Source organism: Myripristis murdjan, chromosome 19 (genome assembly GCF_902150065.1).
Source record: "Myripristis murdjan chromosome 19, fMyrMur1.1, whole genome shotgun sequence".
Lineage (NCBI taxonomy): Eukaryota > Metazoa > Chordata > Actinopteri > Holocentriformes > Holocentridae > Myripristis > Myripristis murdjan.
The window spans coordinates 8,877,273-8,897,665 of NC_043998.1; the positions used below are offsets into that span (position 1 = coordinate 8,877,273).

Sequence of the window (20,393 nt, forward strand, 5' to 3'; positions counted from 1 at the left end):
CTATTTTACAGTTCTTAAATTGTTGTCATTTCACTGCAAACTGGTGCAAATCAGCTGTGAAATGTCCTCCAGGTGTTGAATTGCATTTGTGGCATTTCTAGTGAAGTCCAAGAGATTTCCAATGCCAAGCAGCCACTTCACTTTGCCTCCAAAATGAAACACCACTGAGCACTGCTATGCATCCAAAGCTGACAATATTGACAAACAAAATGAGAGAATGAGGGAATCCAACAAGCCAAAAAGAGACCACACTAAATTATAGCTGGGCCATACTGCATAGTATCAAGGGTAATTACAGCATCAGAGGTCATCTGTTTCAGTTATCAAACCACATCTGCCGAGAGAGCCGGTGCATCTCAGGTTCTGTTAGCAGAAAAAAAGATAATAGCGAAACGAGGGGAATTGAATTAGAATTTAATCAATAGCAATTCATAGCTGTCCCCGACCTAAAAAATAGCCTTTATTCACATGAAAAAGTCAGCAATAGGTAAATCAGAAAATATTGGTGTATTTACAGCGTGTATAGTAAATATAGATCACTGTCCACACAGAGCACACATAAATCTATACGGTTGACACCGGCAGTGAGACTGTGAGGTTATTTCTTCAGCCCAATTCTATTCTAATTAGCGACCCAGCTATAACTTTGCTCTGCTGCCTCATTTTTCATTTCTAAATGTGAAATCCATTCCCTAAATCTTTTAGGGGGATTTTGTTCTCTCACTGCCAAGGACTATATTTGTTTTGTGTTCCACTTGGATTTCAGTGCCCAGATTTGTGCGCTGTCAAGGCATTGACTTGCCTACAATGTTGACTAGGGGCAGTTAATGTCATTTCTATGAACTATTTATAGGAGCCCTGATATTACAAATGGAATATCTGAATGTTAATAGACCTGATTTACTGTCAGGCAACATACAATTTTTAAAAGCACAGGTAAACATAGGTGTCTTGTTTGGTAACCAAAATTGTGTACCTTGTTACATTATGGTTGACATTGTGTTTTAATATGTGAAGCAGAAGTGGCCACATCACAGCCACATCCTGGGATTTTCAAAACACCCACAGATTTAGAAATCACATCATTTGTTTTTCCCTCCATTATTTTATGCCTTGTTTATTATTGTTTGCATTTTGTGTGCAGGGCAGCTATGCAAGGCATTTTATGTTACCATGGACCTGAATAGCTGATGCTGATATACAATGTAATGTTCAAAACCTGCCTAATTGAGTCTTTAAGCTTACAACCTGCATAAAACCAGTTCAGACCAATAATGTCTATTTCATGGTTCCCTCAAGAGCCTTGTTATATATCACACACAAATTGTCGTTATTTAAACATTAAGAAACTCCTCAAGCTTATATCAAAAGCCCTGAAATGCCCAAATTCATCAATCAGTCTTTTGAGTATGACAGTATATTGTTTGGAAGCTATTTATGCTACAGGTGTAATAAACTTGGATGAAATTTATAATGGAGGTGACTGATAATGAGGTGTGATGAATAATGTGAATGCTGCTCACATTCATTTATGTTTGCAAACATTGGGGACTTTTTTCTGCCGAGGAAAAAGATTGGTTTATAAGCCTCGTGAAGATAGAATTCTTCGCTGGCCGTCGTGCAGTGTGTCTGTGTCTTACTGCAGAGTGAAGAAATGCGAGCCTCCATTCAAAGCTGGTTGGCCAGGGCAGTCAGATTGATCACAATGGGAGCAATCTATTTTTTTCCTCCCTCAGATGCTTGTTTGGGTTCTGTTAGAGAGTACTGTAAACTATTCCAGCCATCTCTATCAAAGCACACTCCTCTAAACCTTTTGCACTTGTAGGAAGCTTGTGAAAGTAAACATTTCACAGTCGGAGCACAGAGGCCATGGTGGCACTGTGCTGCCAGTGGCTTTAAGGTGTGCCCTCTCTCACGCACACACACACACACACACACACACACACACACACACACACACACACACACACACACGCAGTCCTTATTCCAATTTGCCTCGGTGTAAGAACAGTTACAAAGGACCCTAATACATCTTTTCCAGCTGATACTAAAGCTGAGCCAGACTGTTTGGCTTTAAGACAGTGTCATCTACAGACAAAGCCATGCACTGGCTGCGTTGTATGCTCCGTGTGTGTCTGCGCGTGTGCCTGTGTCCATGTGTATACGTCCTTCTGAGCCATTAGTGATGATCTGAGCTCAATCATGCTGAATGTAGCTGACAGGATTAAGGTTGTCGAGGCAGATGTCAGCAGCATTCCAAATGCTGGGCACAAAAGGCAGTGTCCTCTTTCTTTACACAAAACAATTTTCAAAAAAGCTTACCGCAGTGTCCCTATTCGACAGTGGGAGGGCTCATGAAAAAGACCAAAGGCTCAGCTATTGGCAGAGAGAAAGTTAACCTGACTTTGCCTCTTTGATCAGCTCCTGATATGAATGCAGATCAGTGCCAAACCCTGGAGAGATACGTGGCATCATGGCTTTTGCACTCTGTTGCGCATCACAGGATAGAATGAACCCCCAGATAAATAAGAGAAAGAAGAGCCAGATTTGTTTTCAGGGCAGGAGGAGAGGCACGGAGATAGGCAACATAAATGTCAGTGATGCTCGTGGAGGAAAACACATCACATTTCATCTTGTGCACATGACAGCGGTATAGGGTGTGAATCTTCGGCTTAACATCAGTTCATTTCAGTTCACGATTCACTAGTCGTTGATTCGATTTAAAAACAGTTTTTATTTTTTGGAGCGAGTCATTTGAGTTTGTAAACAGTGATTGGAGACAATGATTCATTCAAATGCCTTAAGGCAAAATTGTTTATCCATAAATAAACACATGCAATATTTCTACCAGCAGATCAATGCAGTTGAATTGGCAGAATGTGTAATGGACGCCTCAATGTAATGAATGAATCATCACACCCCAACATACCATGTCATATATTTGCCATTTCACATATTCATATATTCATATATTCACATATTGGTTAACCATTACCGTGAGCATTATCATATTTCATGTAGTGGAGTGGATTTAACTACCAACAAGGTGATTTCATTGAAGAACATGGCGCATTTGAGAGTGATTATTACTTGTAGTTTTGGAGAATCTGCTTATGATTTGGTCATACACCTCATGATTGATTGTACATGCACCTGATTCCGTCACCAGGGGATTTGAGTTCATGACATTTGGAGGATGCAATTTTTTTTTTTTTTTTCATTTATTCCAGGGAAGAGGGGAAAATAGGTGGAGCAAAAGTAGTGAACACCCCATAGTCTTTTATCCTACTGTCATCTATTAATGGCAATGGCTTTTCCTGCAAGACTGGGTTGCTAGTCTAATGGAACCGCCCCCTCCCTCTTTTATTCAAGCAGCATCTAAATTTAATGCCGTGGTTATTTACAAAGCTGATGCACTTGTGTAGATAAAGGTCTCTATTCTTAGCTATCCGTCTATAGCATTATTACAGCTCAGGTTAAAAGAGAATGCAGGGAAATGGAGATTAATAGAGGTTGATATGATGGCAAGGATTTCATAAGCAAAAAATGAGCACCATTATATACTTATGCATATGACAGGTGTTTTCCCCCGGCTTTGGCTAGTCAGTCCACATTTCTTTTACAAAAATGACTTTTAGTACAGGAGCCAGTGCATATTAATGGCCTATTATAAGGCTGTCATGCAGGGTCACTCCCTGCCCCACTGATTTTCCCCGTAGATATAATTGAAAAGACAGATGTAAAATTGAATTTTAATATCTTTAACCATGACTTTATCTAATTAATTTTTGGCATTTTGTATACAAGGTATAGATGATGTTATTAATGGATGTGGTCCAGTTCTCCCTCTCTGACTGTTAATCAGCACAGGAATAACTCTACCATAAGAAAACCACAAACTGCTTCAAAAAGTCCCATTCCACATATTTCTGGGTACCTTAATCAGTGCTAGACTTCATTTTAGAGCCCAGACAGATTGAAATGGAAATAAGATTTACATCTAAATCTCCATTCAGAGTATTCCGCCAGAAGGAAGAGGATTATTCAGGTAACAATTATTCCTGTCATGGGTTATAGTGATATAATCTGCCATACTCACTAAAAAATACTGGCACCCTTTATAAACATAACCCAAAAAGGCTGTCAGAAAAAGAAAAGAGAGACATGCAATGAGTTGTGTCATACGCCTGCCTTTCTAGTATGTATTGTCAAGGTTCCAAATGGCACAGTTAAACGTAATTAATTATCTTCACTTATATTAATTCTAAAGGGGCATGCAAATGATATCAAAGATAAATTCATAAGCAACTCAGTGACAGGCTGGGCCTCTGGTGTTATTTTTTCTCTCCCACAATCTTTCTTTATTACAGTTTAATAATCAAGTTATATCCTCTCAAAGCACAATTCAAACACCCCCGCCAATTTTGCAATGCACAGGATGATAGTGTTCGCAGCCAACAGTATGTGTTGTGGTAGACTGGCAGTTGCTTGCAGCCATAGTTGAAGTCCAATGATTAATACAGTCACAGACGCATTTCTCTGCTGATTCGGGAGGATACTGGACTGGTTGCCCACTCAAGCTCTTTGGGATATTGGAAATAGTCAAAATGTTCTCGGTTGAAATGTTCAGTCAGATAATATCATAATAAGCTTTGAAATCCCACCGTACAGTGCAAATAAAGGCATACAGTTATAGCCAACTGCTGTATGTATTTCAGCCTCAAGCGAAATCAAAGTCATCATTCAGTTTACACATCACAGAACCATAACACAGTACACACCAAAACATATGCTCTGTAGATTATTGCTGTAGACAGTGTGGCAATAGTTGAGATGTACTCCATACAGTGCATTTTAGATGTTCCAGGTACAATTTTGCCATGAATACAGCAGCAACCCAATAGTCATTTATATACTGCAAAGTGAATTACCTGTAGAAACATGTTTTTGACCCAAAAAGTTGAATAAGAAGTCATTCCTCACAAAAAAGAAAAAAAAAAATCATGTTCAGCTAGATATCATATCATGTCCAGTCTTATCTCCACTGAGCGTTCAGTTTCAGACATGCAGCCATCCCATAACAATCCCATTTTTTTTTAATCCGTGGTAGTTCACAGGCACAGTCAACCACGACTCAACATGGACCGTGTAACACAGCACCTCCTGCAGGTGCAGAGACGAAGCTGAATCAAAACAAAAAGAGAACCTGTCTCCATCCCCCTTTCACACAGCAGCGCGTACGCCAAGCGAAGCAAACACAGTCAGTTCACATACAGTTCAACACTGACTGTGATAACTTCTAACAGCACAAGTCGGTTAGGATTAGTTATGCTAGGACCTGTAGAAATTACTCATGGCCATGTGGCATGACTTCTATAGTAATGTCACTAGAAACATGGTGCCAAGTGGAGCACAGCTAAAAGTGAAACATAGTAATGGCGGGGGATCTAAATGGGTTACACTGCAAGGCTTGTGAGTCATAGATGTGTATCATCAACACTAATCATTTCACTATGGCACATCAAAACAGGCCACTCTAACCAATTATTGTTGTCCTTTAGCAAGTCTTTTGTCAAAGGACCAGATGATCGCCATGAATAGAGCTGATGGGTTATCTATCCCCATGCGCTATTAACTCTGTTCTGTACACAAGACAACATGTAATTCTCAGAATGTTTGTCCTTGAGTCATCATTTCTCAGTAAATCAGGGAGCTAAATTTAGCTTTTGTTAGCAGAATAAAGAGCTTATGATGTTAGTAGCATCTTTGCTGCACTGCAAAACAATGACTATTTTAAGTCAGTCACTGTGTCTCGTGTTCAGTGTTAAAAACTTATTTTAAAAGCTGACAGTGGGTTGAGATAGCACCACTTGTTTCCAAATCTGTTTCACTTGTTGAAGGAACTTCTCCGTGAACACGTACAATATGTTGAAACAAGGTAGAATAAAGTAAATCAGCATACTGGTATCAAGAAAATGCCATTTGATTCCAGAAAATTCTGGACACAAACATTTCAACGTTGAGTGACCATTATTTGAATGTCCAATCAGGGAGTCCCATCATGGTTCAGGAATAGTTCCAAATGGAAGTTGTGCCAACATCCGAGACGTTACATGGCCGTCGGCTCAATGTCCTTCCTGGCGGCTGTAGCAACGTTCAGCAGCTGTACATGTCCAGAAAAAAAGAAGAAAGAAAATAATACAACCTTTCACTGCACCTCTGAGTTTTCTTGTTTGAGTGTGCAATCGACCACTGATATTAAAATGCCACCACACTCACACCTACCTTGTCATAATTTAACTGAAAGTCCCAGATCAGCAAAGAAAAGGAAAGAAATACTTTGTTTAAATTGAATTTCAATTTTTTTCATGTAGCCTAGGCATATCTGATATACGATGGTCATATCGCATGTGTTCGGTGTGTATCGCAGGACCAAAGACAGATTGGATTAAGAGTCAACTCATACAAATACTACAGACTTAAAACTTGCATTTACATGTAAGTATGCATAAATGGCATAAAATATAATTTTTTATATTTAAAAAAATGGCGTCAATTAACAGTCTGCATGTGGAGTGGCTGTCTGTGTGTCACAACCAAATAAAGTGTCAATTAAATGTTATTGTAATCAACAAAATAAGCAAAGACATGCATTTTCTTTTCTCCTACCAATAATATGATCAGTATTTCTTGGTTTGTAAGATATGGTCTGACTGGACCTTTACTGGACGTGGAAGTAAAATCACCATTTGGCCGTCCACCTCGTAACATGTTGTAGTTTTGGCATCCAACCGTAACCATTTTTGGCCAGGGACGCGACGTCGCCATCCGGAAAATGTTTGCTGAGTTGATAAGCACTGGAAACAAGTGGGATTATCTCATCCTACTGGCAGATTTTTTTTCTTGTTTTAAGCAAAACAGGATTTAAAACAGGTGACTTGTTTCGACGGATTTTTTTTTTACACAGTGCAGAGCAGCCACAAACATAACATTAGTCTGCTTAGGTTTGTATATAATGGGAAAGCATTACAAAGCAGCATGAATTTGCCTTTTGGCTCAGCCTTGCACAGCCCCACACGGCCTGGTTCTGAGCAATGGAAGTAAAGTATTAGATCAAGTAGTAGGGTTCGACTAGTTTCCCCGACAGCAGTAGTCCAGATAACAAACGCTAGGTGACATAAATTGCACTTGCTTGTCTAGAAGATAAATGGCCAACTTGGCATCAGTTTTCATTCCTTTGCTCTGCCTCAAGCTCCTCCATCTTTCAATACCAGTACCAATGTTTGTTCCTGCTTAAGATTTTGCTCTACCAAAGGTAATTTGAGAGGCAGACTAGGAGTCTTGGGCCCGAGGACTGACTGCGGAGGCAGACTTGGTTGAGCCTGAATGGTTACGGCCCATAAAAAATACATTCAGTTGTATTCAGTGGACAACAAACAAAATGAATGGATCAGGCATTCATCCCCGCATCATATCTGTTCTCCTACTGAAAAGAGTGAAGGTTAGACTAGAGCCAGCATCTTAAATAGATTGCATTTCATTTTAACTACTGTGATGAATGTATTTTTTTTTACTAGAAAAGTGATCTACTGCATTTTTTTCAGTTAGTCTAACGTGACAGTTCATGGGCTAAATGTGTCTGAAAAGCTAATGAATCAAAAGCATACTGGATAGTGTAAATAGTAAAATATACAAATAGAGGGGTACACCTATGGTTCTATGGTACATACTGTAATGCAAATTAGAAGTATTATTGCAGCTTGGAAGTGCAAATCTTATGAATCATATACCTACATTCGCTCCTGGTAGAGCTCAGCCCTATTGTAAGAGAATACCTTTGAGTATAATCCTCTTAAAAATTGAACATATTTTTCCAGCCTGCCAGCTTTGTTTGCTATTGTTTGCACGTGCACACACTTACACGCATACACAAAGACACAGGGAGAAAGAGAGAGAGAGTGAGAGAGAGGGTAAGAGCGAAAAGAAATATTTGAAGATGAAGAGGAATACATTCCCTTCAACAGCATCCCCCCTTCTCTTACTCTGTCCATCTCTCCTCACCCTTCTCTTCCCCTCTGTTATCTCCAGTCCTTTGAAACAGCACCTGTTACAGACTCGCAGCTTGCAGAGCAGTCATGATGTAGTGTGCACTCCGGCGTGATACACTGCCTGCTACCAGTTTCACATCCAGCCCTACTGATACGCAAGGCAAACAAGCCGAAACATCTTCATCCTCCAAAAGCTTAATGACTTCTCGGAGCATTGTAGATAGGGCACAGCGGATGAGAACATGTTGTGCTGTGTTGTATTCGCGCTGTGTTGCCATTGAAATATTTTAGTTTTCTGGCTATTAGGATGACATTTAATAGGGCTGTAGGACTCTTTGTGTGTGTTTATTTTGATGAATGCACACCATAAAAGGGCTGAAGTGCTCTTATTACTGTTTAAATTTAAAAGATGAAGATGAAAATTTAATGACATCTGTGGATGTAATTGGGACATTGCCGCTGCAATAATAAGAGGATACAGCAAAAAAAGCATACAAATAAGACACAAAATGTACCAGTGATGTGAAATATATACAGTATGATATACAGTGAAAACTTATTAAAGGCCTTAGAGACAGTTACATAACCATACTTCTAATTTTACAACTATCTTGACCTTTTAGCACTGTACATTACCATAACAAACCAGAGGGTCATTAGTCAGAACCCTTAGGAATGGAGTCACACACTATAGTTGTTTTCAGCGTGGTTTACAGTATATCAGAGGGTAACATAGTGTTCTACATACGACTTTTTCCTGCTATCAACAAATAAAATATCTTCAAACATTCAACTCTCCCTGATCTCAAACTAATTTATTCTTTGCTTGCATCTATCATGACAATTACATGTTTTCTTTTTGTGGCCACATATTTTGAATGTCCCTCAAAGGTAACCGTTGTATCTTAAAGATATACTATGCAAAATTACTGTGGTTTGATTGAAGTGAGGGCCGTGAGACTCAACTGTGAAAAATGTGGAATAAGCACATAATCGAGCAGTGAGTCGGTTCAACCATGGGAACCATGACTCAACCATCAGCCAGCTGAATCTGAAGGGTCCACGCTTCAAATGACCATGGGTGATTTTGTATAGTAGACCTTTAATGTAACCTTACAGGCCTCTTCTTGGTATGGTATTAAAGATGAAAATATGGGCACATCCCGGCACATACATATCAGTCTCTTATGTACAAATTCACAGGACAGTCCCGCCAGCTGAAGGACTGCTGCATTTCTTGTTAAACGAAATGGCTTCTTCACATGAATAATATTAGCATAACTAATATTAGTTGCTGGAAAAAAAAAAAAAAGATTTTACATGGGTAGATTACCAACTATGGTACAACTGTCACAAGTGTGGTATAAGGACCTTCCTGGTTCTGTGTACAGAGAGTGTTTTATTGTCAAAGATCAACAAGACCAGCTTGAATATGTAACATTGATGAACAGAGATGATTTTTTTAGGGGTTAAATCAATGGATGGAGGGTGATATTAAGATATACTGTAAGTCATATCCACCCTGCATTCCCCTGTACACTGCTGCAGAGTGACGATAGGAATATGTGATAAAGGCAGAACACTGTCCTTATCCCAGGCATTTTATTCTTGTTGTATTTCCCCCCCATAGAACAATCTGATAGATTGCTGCCAAGTCGCAGCCTATTCTTCCCTCTAAGCCCATCAATAACAATGAGGGAAGTGTCAGGCACTGATTAGGCTTTGATATTGAGAGTAAGGCAAGGATAGCTGTGCATATGTGGGTGGTTGGGTGTGCATGCATGTGTGTGTGTTTCTTATTATAGAAGAAATTAGACCACTGGAGGTCTTATTTTTCCTTTAAAAAAAAAAAAAAAAAAAAGTTCCAGTCAGTCATTCTGACCTTCTCAGTCGTGAAAATTGGGCAGCGGTGGAAAGCAGGTTATCTTAAATCAATTGCATACCCACTACCTACACTTGTTCTATACTTTATACACTTGAGTCTCTGAAGAGGGACATGATGTGATATAAAGTAGTTTTTGTGTCATGGACTTGAGCAGCTCATGTACTTTCAAAATGGCTAAATTAGAATGTAACACTGTTCACTAACCCCAAAGAATGAATGGATTTTATATAATTCATGTCAATAATTCACCAGAATTAACATAACGCCGCATTGCATCTGTGTTGGTCATGCAAATGTTGATTTTATTATGCATATAATACTGACTTGTAGGTCAGGTCATGCAAATTAGGATTAACGCCCAATTCTGTAATGCTTCACAGCATCAGCTCCACTAGTTATTGCTTCTTTTGAGAGGTGGCAGTAAGTCAAAAGATTTTATGCAATGTGCAATGTGATAAGTTTGGCTATTGAGCATGGTTAGAATCACTGCTGCCAAGCAACGATTTGCTTTGATAGTGAAGACTGAGGAAAGTCATTTCCAACAAGACAGGCAATTAAGGGAAAGTGTGTTCTGTCCAAGAATAGCTGTCTTCCAAATTCCAGAAGCTGAAATGTTTTGTAGATACTGTCTGTTTGCCACCCAGTCATCATACATGGGTTAAATCAAGTGCCAAACATGCAGTGTTTCCTCATCTTACATGTACAGCAAGTTTCCTTTTGATCTGATCTTATTTTCTCATTTGTCAAGACAGCTTTGAATTTATCAACTTATTAATTCTGTTTTGGCTCATCTGGCCAGGGTGTAGAGGCTGATAAAGGTAATGTACTTGCAGATGAGAGCACGTGCATAGGGTGCGGTTAAAATTAACTGCACATATTCTCTTGTGACGGCGCACAATTTTTCAAATACTTCAACCACTGAAAAGTGACTAATACAAGTGGGATCAGTGATCACTTCCCAAAACTGTCTAGTGGTAATGTTACCATTTGTTTGGCTCTTGATGAAATCAGCTGGTTATCTGCATGCCATTCACATGCTAACCACTCCAAGCTATAGCATGGAGCACAGCAAGCTGTTCCAAAGGAAACACTGTCTGACATGTGTTAGCTATTTTGTGCCCCTTTTCTATTTGGAGTTGCAAGCCTTGCCTTAGGTGATATTAAACAAAGGGGGGTGGGGGGTAAGTTAACAGATGGTTGGCAGTATATTACAATAGATTTTTTTCTATAGTATATACTGCTAGACCACAACATTTTGCATATTTTGCCATTGTGTGATAACATTAAACCTGGCACTAAAACAACACTGCCAGCCTTCAGTGGATTAGTATGAAAACACAGTGTTAAGGTATTCCGTGCTTTTTAATTGAACACGTTGGTGCCAAAACTGGATTTGGAAACTTGGCCATGCTAGGGACAAATGAGGAGCACAGCCCACACAATGCAATCTTAGGCTACAATTCATGGCCAGCCAGCTTAATTCACATGTGTAAGTTCCTGAGAATACATGGAGCATGGCGTAGAGAAAGCCACTTCTATTCAGGCTTAGGCTGTGTCAATGCTTATGTCTGTTTTTGTGTTTGTTTTTGTTTTTTTCTTGAGTGGTGCATCCTAAGCACTGAAGTCAGCCATTTGCCCTTTGGGCTTCCAATTTTTTCTAACCTAAAGTCTAAGGGGAATGTGATTTTCAGTGTGTTGCAAACATCCCCTAACAAAGCACTTGCTTTTACTTCCAAGAAATTTGCTCAAACTGAATGTAGCCTAAAACGTGGGCTTCATGAAGAGAATACTTACCTTTTTAAGTTGATTACATGTACAATGTCTGCCAGGCTCCTTGCATGCAATGAATGACATATATTATTGTATAATATATTGCAGCTACCTTTGGAGTAGAGAGAGATGAAAGAAAATATTCTCCTGAGTTTAAAGCATGGCTGTCTATTTCATGTTTGCCAGTACATGAACAAAATGCACTGGAAACAACTGAGATACTAGTTTTGAGAGCCTCCAGTTCTCAGGAATATAATAAATTATTCAGCTGTAGCTACACTGTCCAAGGTGCTGTGAATCCAATAAGGAGGGCAGTCCTAAAGCTGTAAATGTACGACATGTCATGGTTTAAAGCCTAAACACTTTGACCATCAGTAAACAAGTCTGTTTTGTATTCTCATTTAATGAATGGCTGCTTATTGTACTGCAGCCATTCAAATGCAAGCAATTCAGGCACATGCAAATTGCCTTAATAAGGACATTGATCAACCAAATACAAGTATAAACAAATGAGCCAGATGTATTTTAATATTTAGTCTAGGAAATTTGGATAATATAATTCAGGCAGGTCATTGTATTAGCTGGTTTTATGCTTTTTGGCTGATGAAACACTGGAACCACAAAATATGTTGATTATATTGAGGACTTATACTCAATTATTTTAAATCACAGAGAGAGTAGTAGTTGTTGAGGTTTCTGGCTTTCAGAACTCACCTTCTAGCCCTAGTTCCAGCTTATGATTATCTACACTGAGAACAGTGTGTTATTACTGAATAAGATGCCTCCGCAATTTGTGTTTAATCAGTTGTATTTCCATTTTGATGTAATGTCTTCTAATATATGGGGTTCTGCCAGCGAGGCAGCAATGGCATATGTAGTTTTGATCCATTTTGCCTGCACATATGCTTTGATGATTAGGGGGTGTTAAATGTGTAACACTTGAGTTACATATCGATTTTCAATGGCTTTCACCTGTCCCATCACAGACAATTACGCCACCGTAATGTGTCTCCAGTAGTACATTTTGAACCACCTCATTCGATTTTCTGCTGCACAACTAGCTGAGTATAGACCATTCCTATCAAGACAAAAAGGAGAGTGTAAAGCAGTGTTATTCAATTAAAAAATTATGTCATGACATATTATGTTCTCTAAACAATTATGATGGATCTCTGTGTTAACTAAATAGCTTAGTTGTCTCTGTTGTGAAACTGGGAGTTTATTAGATATATATTAATTAAAGCTGTGCCACAGACCTTACATTATTGCAATTCCTCAGTCACCAATAGAGGTCAGGGTTTAGGTCATAGAATACTCAATGCCCCTTTAAATTCATTAAAGCATGACGGTGTCCCAGTTTCAGTTCTTTGCCTCCTACTCCCCTAATCTGAAAACTGCAATTCACTGCATGTGGACGACACCAGAAGAAGTGGGGGATGAGGGGTAGTGGCCATTAAATCAATCTGATTATGTAGAAGTTAACTAAAGTAGCCAACAATACTACAAAACACCCAGCAATGTTCACCTACTTCTGATTTTTAACCCTGGAAAAAAGCACAACTGTCAGTTTAGCACCTTAAACATTAGCAGTTGCACATATGCACTCATATGTGGAGGTGTTGCGCCCTATCTGTAACACTTTGATATGATTTAACACCTCAAAAAACATGTTTTCCACCCAGATTTACTAAAGCTATTACTTAAACTATCATTGGTTTTACACATGCTAAACATTTTTGCACACATTAAAGGCTTTAGTAAATTGGAGCCTTAGTGTTCCTGATCCCTTTAAATGAATTCATTTCACTTAAATGATCATCCAGATATCTTTCATCCAAAAAGAAATTGCAACATGTCAATGTATGGATGGTGTTAGAGGAAATCCCGCCTTAGATGCACAACTGTCTGAAAGGTTTAATTGTAAACATGGGCAGGAAGAGCTTGATATTCTGGGAGGATGTTTTGCTTACAGTAAGCTTCCTGCCTCATGCTCGAGAAAGATCTAGCATCTGTCTCATCAGTTATAGAGTTAAAAAGTGCCAGCAAGCTTGCATAAGCATTTGAGTGTAAGGGAAAGGCTTGGCTGAATATGAACACAATCACTTTTCCTTCCCCTCTCTCCTCCTTGATCCCTTCCCTCCACCTCTTTTCCTTCCCCCCTACGCTCAAAAACTATCTTCCATTTTTCTTCACACTAATTAACAAGCAGGATGGTGGTTAGTTATGAAGCCGTGCTCCCCACCCCTTCCTCATTCTCCAGACACAGAGGTGTGTTTTCTCCATGACTGGAGCATGTGTTAAAAGCAGCTCGGTTGTCACGGCCGATGTTCATACACACACATTTATTGGAGGATGTAAACACACAAATCTGAGATCGCTGTCGTGTGTGTGTCCCTACACACACATCTAGGTTCACTGTCAGATATTTTCTATTGAAACCCACATTGCAACCCACACACGAACACACACACACACACACACAAGCTTTTGTTCTCACATTTCCCTCATCCTGGATACACACACAAACACGTACTCCAAGTGTGTCATTATCTCACAATGTTTATCGTGCATTCAGGCATTCGACTCCACATTCACGCAAACACATTTACAAAGCATTGTTTGCATCACATTGAAGGATGGCTGGGCTCGTTTCACAGTAGTGCAGAGACGGTGGGAGGGGCGAGATGGAGACATAGACAAACAGAAGGCAAAGCGCCGACATAAACAGATAGCCAGACAGACATTTTGCCTTCGGGTTTGTGATCCAGAATACTAACAAGGCATCACGGTGCACACCCAGGGAAACACGGTGTGCTCTGGGGTGGAGCCAAGTAGCAGTGGGGGTGCCACTATTTACCCTTGAAATCTGACTGGCCACAATGAGCACCTCCCTGAATTTTCTTGTGCGTCATTGGCTGTTTTACTCAGATTGACACATTGCCATTGCATCAAGAGAGTGTGTTTTGTACCTAACCATGCTCCCTTTTACTGTAAACAGAGGTCTTGAACATAAGGATGCTGAAAGGTAGGCTTATTTCCTATCACACAGTCATCCAGGAATTATTAGTATATTTAATCATGTTGGTACATGAACCCTAAACATTTGTAGTCTGCATAATAACCAAAGATATCCTGCTTACTGAGGCATGCAACTTCATTTTAACTAACTTTTTTTTTTTTTTTAACAGTGGCTTAGCTGCTGACTTGCGATGTAGCAGCAATGTCTGCCAATGCTCCAGCTTCTGCTAGGATTGTCTCTTATTCTAAGCCTTTCTCCCACTGGGAACCCCTGATTGACATTTCTCTCATATTTCACAGCAATTCTTATTCAATAATGAATCTAATGTCTGTGCATTTGTCATTTCGACTGGCGAGCCACGCATGGCATGGCATGTTCCGTCGCTCATCCCTTATCAATGTGAAATGTCTGATTTAAAGGTCTGCCTTCATGGCCGTTTACACTGGGGACAGCTTGGAAAAGGCTACTCTCAGCCTTGTTTCCCTCTGAGTTCACATTTCTGATCACTTAATTACTGTGAGGTGGGCTTTAAACATGCAAACTGAGCGCTGCATACTACAAACAGTGGCCATGAGGAACAAGCGAGGATATTCACCACATATTCACCATAGAAATTAGCACTGTATTATGACATGATCCAAACAGTAATCAAGCCGTTAATCAAGCTACAAAAATACACAGTTGTAATAAGTAGCTCTGCATGCTGCTATGAAAAGTGGGACTACAGAAAATCATTGTGTGTGTGTGTGTGTGTGTGTGTGTGTGTGTGTGTGTGTGTGTGTGTGTGTGTGTGTGTGTGTGTTGGGGGCACTAGTGTACTGTACTGCATTAGCTATTTTCAGGCTGATTAAGAGGTAGAAATCTGCCTGTGGGAGAGACAATGACGGGAGAGATTCAAGCCCTTTATCTCCTCCTTTGGTTGGCTGAGCAGAGAACGATAGAGGTGTGTATGTGTGGGTGGTGTGTGTGTGTGTGTTTGTGTGTGTGTTGTTTTTGCTACTTTGGATGTGGAATGACATAATGAGTTAAAGATTTACGGGCTTCAGTTTGACGGTATTTTCAGACATCGGCTGAACAGTTAATGAGTCTCCATATTTAAAGGTGCTATAAGTAAGGATTTTACTGCCCATATTGCAAAATAACCACAGTATATCTGCGGGGCCTTGATGGGGCTGCTGATCAATACCGATGACTCAACGATTACTTTGCCAGGTGCTGAGATTTTTCGGCTTTCAAAACTCACTTTCTGGTCCATACTTGAACTCCTTGTTTTCATAATTGCGTTGAACAGTTTTAAATGCTATCTGGAATCCCGATCAATAAACATCACCGGATTTTAATGCCCTATTGCATTTTAGTCTATCCCAATAAGGACTGCACCGTGACTTTGAGGCAGTGTGGGCCGAACGGATGGGGTAAAGGAGAGCGAGTAAACAAGGCTGTGATTCAGCAGTCCAGCTCCAAATCATTTATCACGCTCCGGCTTCGTAGCCTCAGCATGTATTTTTCCCCCTAATAATTTTCCTATTTGAAATAACATGTTTGTTGCTGTTGTTTAAGTGAATCAATAAACAGAGGAAAGGGATTAGAGGTTTCTTTATATAGTTTACAGTTTTTTTTACATTTCAACTAAACTGAATAATTGCCATACAAAATAAATTAAAACACTCCATATGGGGATTGAAAAGATGATATGCGTGTAATAATGTTTATTGTTCATGTTTAACTGTTCCTCTCATTTTCCTCAGATCCCCTATTTTTCCCTTGGCTCCCTAGCCCTACCACATAAAATGCCCCTGTGTGATGAGCTTTATTAAAACTTTAAACATGATGTGACCATAGTTTTTTCACTCTGTTAAGTTCCCAGGTCTTAGTGCACTTGTCTCTCCAGACTGACTATCCACCTGGTCGGTTCAAGCACCACACTTAATGCCATGTATCATAACGTATCATAATGATTTTGTAGGAAAAAATATGTTGTTATTGTATTTCTGCTTTATTTGATGTTACAGAACGGAGAGTGCTCAGTGTTTATGTCTGCCATTTATGCATTATGATGCACAACTAATAGGTTGTTACAGATGCTTTTACTATGCAGGGAGCACAGTTTTCCCAGGTCTTATTTTATTCTATTGCCCTCAGGAACATACATCTTATTTATTTTTACCATTATGCAGCTCCATACTGGGTCAGAGAGGACACGGGCGAGATGAGTGCCTCATAAAGAGATACAGACTCAACAAATGATTAAATTCTATCACCATTTTGCAGCTCTGATCCCCAACGTAACCCAACTTGTGATCTCCACTGCTCAGTTCAGTTTACATGGCTCACTCTTTTTATTTGGCTTTTTATGCTCTCAGGTCAAGCCACGCTGAGTCAGTCTGAGTGGTGCTAAGCCGGCCTGTCACTCATTCAGTACGTGGGAACTTTGGCAGTGTGCTGGAAACGTGCTGGACAGATATTGATGGATAATGCGTGTTTAAATCCCCAAAGCCAACTTAGAACAGGTCATCCAGAGATGAAATAGAGAGAAGAGAGACAATTTTGACATATCAGTTGGTCATGTACAACTTTATGTACAAACAGATGCATCAAAGCAAATCCCTCAATTGTCTCTCCTAAGCCTTGAAAGAAGTGAGGGATGGATCAGCCCACTGAATGTTCTCAAAGTATAGCCGTTATTGAAGATAAGAATAAAAAATGCAAGTCCTTTTTGAGAGAGGCTTAGACCATACCATGTGCAGCCAGGGCTTAGTATAAAATAGCACCATAAAAAAAATGTAGGCTATGTCATGAATTTTGATTTCACTGTAAATGTCAATGTAACAATCAATATTTTTGTGCAATCCTGCAATGACAAATCACATTCCAAAGGAGATAATACAGAGGAAAATACAGCATACAGCTTTATGGTCAATTTAAAAGAGGAAATGATATGCAGAGGCAATGTACAAAAAATCATTTACTTTCCTCCACATGAAAATGTGCTCTCCTGAAACAGTGAAAGATGAAAAACAAATGGATTATTTCCAAATGATACCGATCTTGAAGCACTGGAATTGGTATCATAAGGGCAAAAATTACCTGCCCGTAGTCGGCACTCATGTCACAGCACGCTTGGTTTGACTCATTTATTTAGAATGATGGAAATATAAATATATAAAGCATCAGCACAGAATTGTTGTCTGGGGAAAACGCCCTGTCATTACATAAAATGATGCAGTAAGTTTCAAAACTGCCTGTCTTGTTAAAATAGCTTTTGACCGTACGGAGTGGTTGCACAGTGGAGGGTACAGCTGAAATCTTTCTTTATAAAAAAAAAAAAAAGAAAAAAAAAGCCAGCGCTCAAATGTCATCTTTGTAGATTTTTTATGTGGCAGTTGCTGGGGGATCTGCAGGCACCAACTGCACAAGAATATTTGTTTGACAATAATAGCAAATATCTGCAGAAATTACTGCATTGTGCCAGGACTTTGTTTGTATGAGCATACCAACTGTGGCAGCTTCCTTTCCACTGTAGATCTTACAATGTGTGCATCATGCCAAGTACTATCCATCCCAGTACCCCCATTTCCTCCACTGGGACCTGGCATTCCTGTCAGTCATGTGCTATCAGTGAGGTTGCAGGCACTGCTTAGGCCTGCCCAACTCTCCTCCACTTCCTCTCCCTCTCCTCGCCCCACCCTTCTCGACAGTTCCTCTATATCTCCCTGCAGCACTTCAATCCTCAGCAAGCACTCAGCATTTCCTGTCTATTCAATCCTTTATCCAGGTCCCTTGTTCTGTACTTTTCACTTTCTCCTTATCTCAAGGTCTCTTCTGCTGATAGTTCATGCTGTACTTCATTACTTTCTGCTTGGTGTGTCTTACTTCAAATCTCAAATCTCTCCCCTCTCTCTGTCTCCCTCTCTTTCTCTCTCGCAGGTGTAAGGAGGGCTATCATGGATTACGCTGCGACCAGTTTGTGCCCAAGACAGATGCTATCTTGTCAGACCCAAGTACGCTCTCTTCTCTATTTTTCTTTGTGCAATATTGGTGTATTGATCTGCAAAGTAAAAACAAATCCATAAGAGCAATGTGTACTACGTGGCCTTGACTGAAACCCTCACTGAATCCGTCAAGATAATTATAAACCCCTTGAGAACAGCCTCAATGTAACCCTTGCTACACAGCATACTACACCTTTTGGGAAACTGCCCTAATATAGTTTGTTTTTTTTTTTAGCTAAAATCTAATAATAGCTAGTTATTCCTTTAAGGTCTAGTGTGCCAGTTTGTATCCTCAATATATTATTGATTTCATTTAATCTCAAATTATTGATGCAAAAAAGGTCTGATTGTTCATCTGTGGCATAAAAATAGAAATCTCTTAATGTTTTGCTTGATTCAGGCCAGCGGTGATGTGACATTGTAGAAATGCAGACGTCAGTAACTGATTGTACAGCTGAAATGTATGCCGCAAGTTATGACTCACTCTTGTATGTACTGAAAAAGAAACATACAAGTAGGTCGTTTAGCTGTTGGTGAAGTGTTTACTATACAAGAAATTATACCACGAAATATCCATTTTTTTCTATTACTTAAAGATATGGCAGGAAAAAAAGCCTCTTGGTAGTAACAGGTCAACCAAGAGTATCATAATTTCGAGGTTTTTATTTGAATCCAAAAATAAGAAAGTACTGGGACGAACATTATGTAGCTTTACAAAATTGGACAGATGGTAGACTGCGCATGGCAAGATTGTGTTTGTTGATTGGCATATATCATATCACACCTAGTTATGTACAGACATCATATTAAAACTATAAGGATGCATGGGGTGTACTTTCATTTCCACCAGTTTTCTCCCATGAGTTGATCACATTTCACAATCTGCCTTTATTGGTGTACATATTTAATGTTGAGTATAAATGAGCCTTTTACGATGACTGAATGTTTCGACAAAAATTTAGACAAAATACGCTTTAAGGCACAGCCCTAAAGGGATAGTAATCTAAAATGCAATTTTTCATTAAAATGTTTCTTATTGTCATAATTGGGCGTAGAGATCATCCTGAAACTGTGAAAATCTGTTCTTTCCATGCAGAGAGAGACCAGAGAGTCAGTTGTTTTCTCCGGACTCAAATGAGCGGTTTTGCTGGGGAGGGTTTCAAAAGTTACTCTCACATGTAACAGTGGGAGAAATCCAATGAGTTTTTATTGATCCCGCCCCCATTTGATTGACTCTTCAGCTGCACCTGCTGTCCTGTTCTAGCACGCACAAGTTTCAACAAACAAATAACTGTTGAATTGTTAGCCCGGCACAACGAGGATTATATTAAAAGACAAGAAGAGGCGAGGGTTAGCAAAATCTTCCATCTCAGTACCAAACTTTAGTAAATAATGGTGCTGGTCATGGACTGTCTCACTTCAACTCTGCAACCACAAGCCTCCAAAATGTAAATCTATAGCAAGTGACCTCTACAGAAATGTCAGCAAGGTAAACAATTGCTATTATATTATTGAAGCACTAGCTCCAGTTATTTTCACTGCTGTTGGTTGGTCTTACCAGACTGATGACAGTAATGTTACTCTAGGTTAAGAAATAGCCCACCCAGCTTTGTTGGAATGGATTAATGTAAAAAATGCAGCCTTTAAAAGTCTGTTTTATTACAGTTTGTGACTTTCAG

At 39.5% G+C, this 20,393-nt stretch overlaps 1 protein-coding gene across 1 annotated transcript in view; it reads left to right on the plus strand.

Moving 5' to 3' along the window:
- The window catches only part of nrg3b (neuregulin 3b), a 197,534-nt gene that overhangs the window by 141,303 nt on the left and 35,838 nt on the right, over window positions 1-20,393 (plus strand). Inside the window, exon 3 of the mRNA XM_030078026.1 lies at window positions 18,650-18,723. Within this exon, the coding sequence (XP_029933886.1) occupies window positions 18,650-18,723 (74 nt within the window). The remainder of the gene's footprint in view (window positions 1-18,649; window positions 18,724-20,393) is intronic.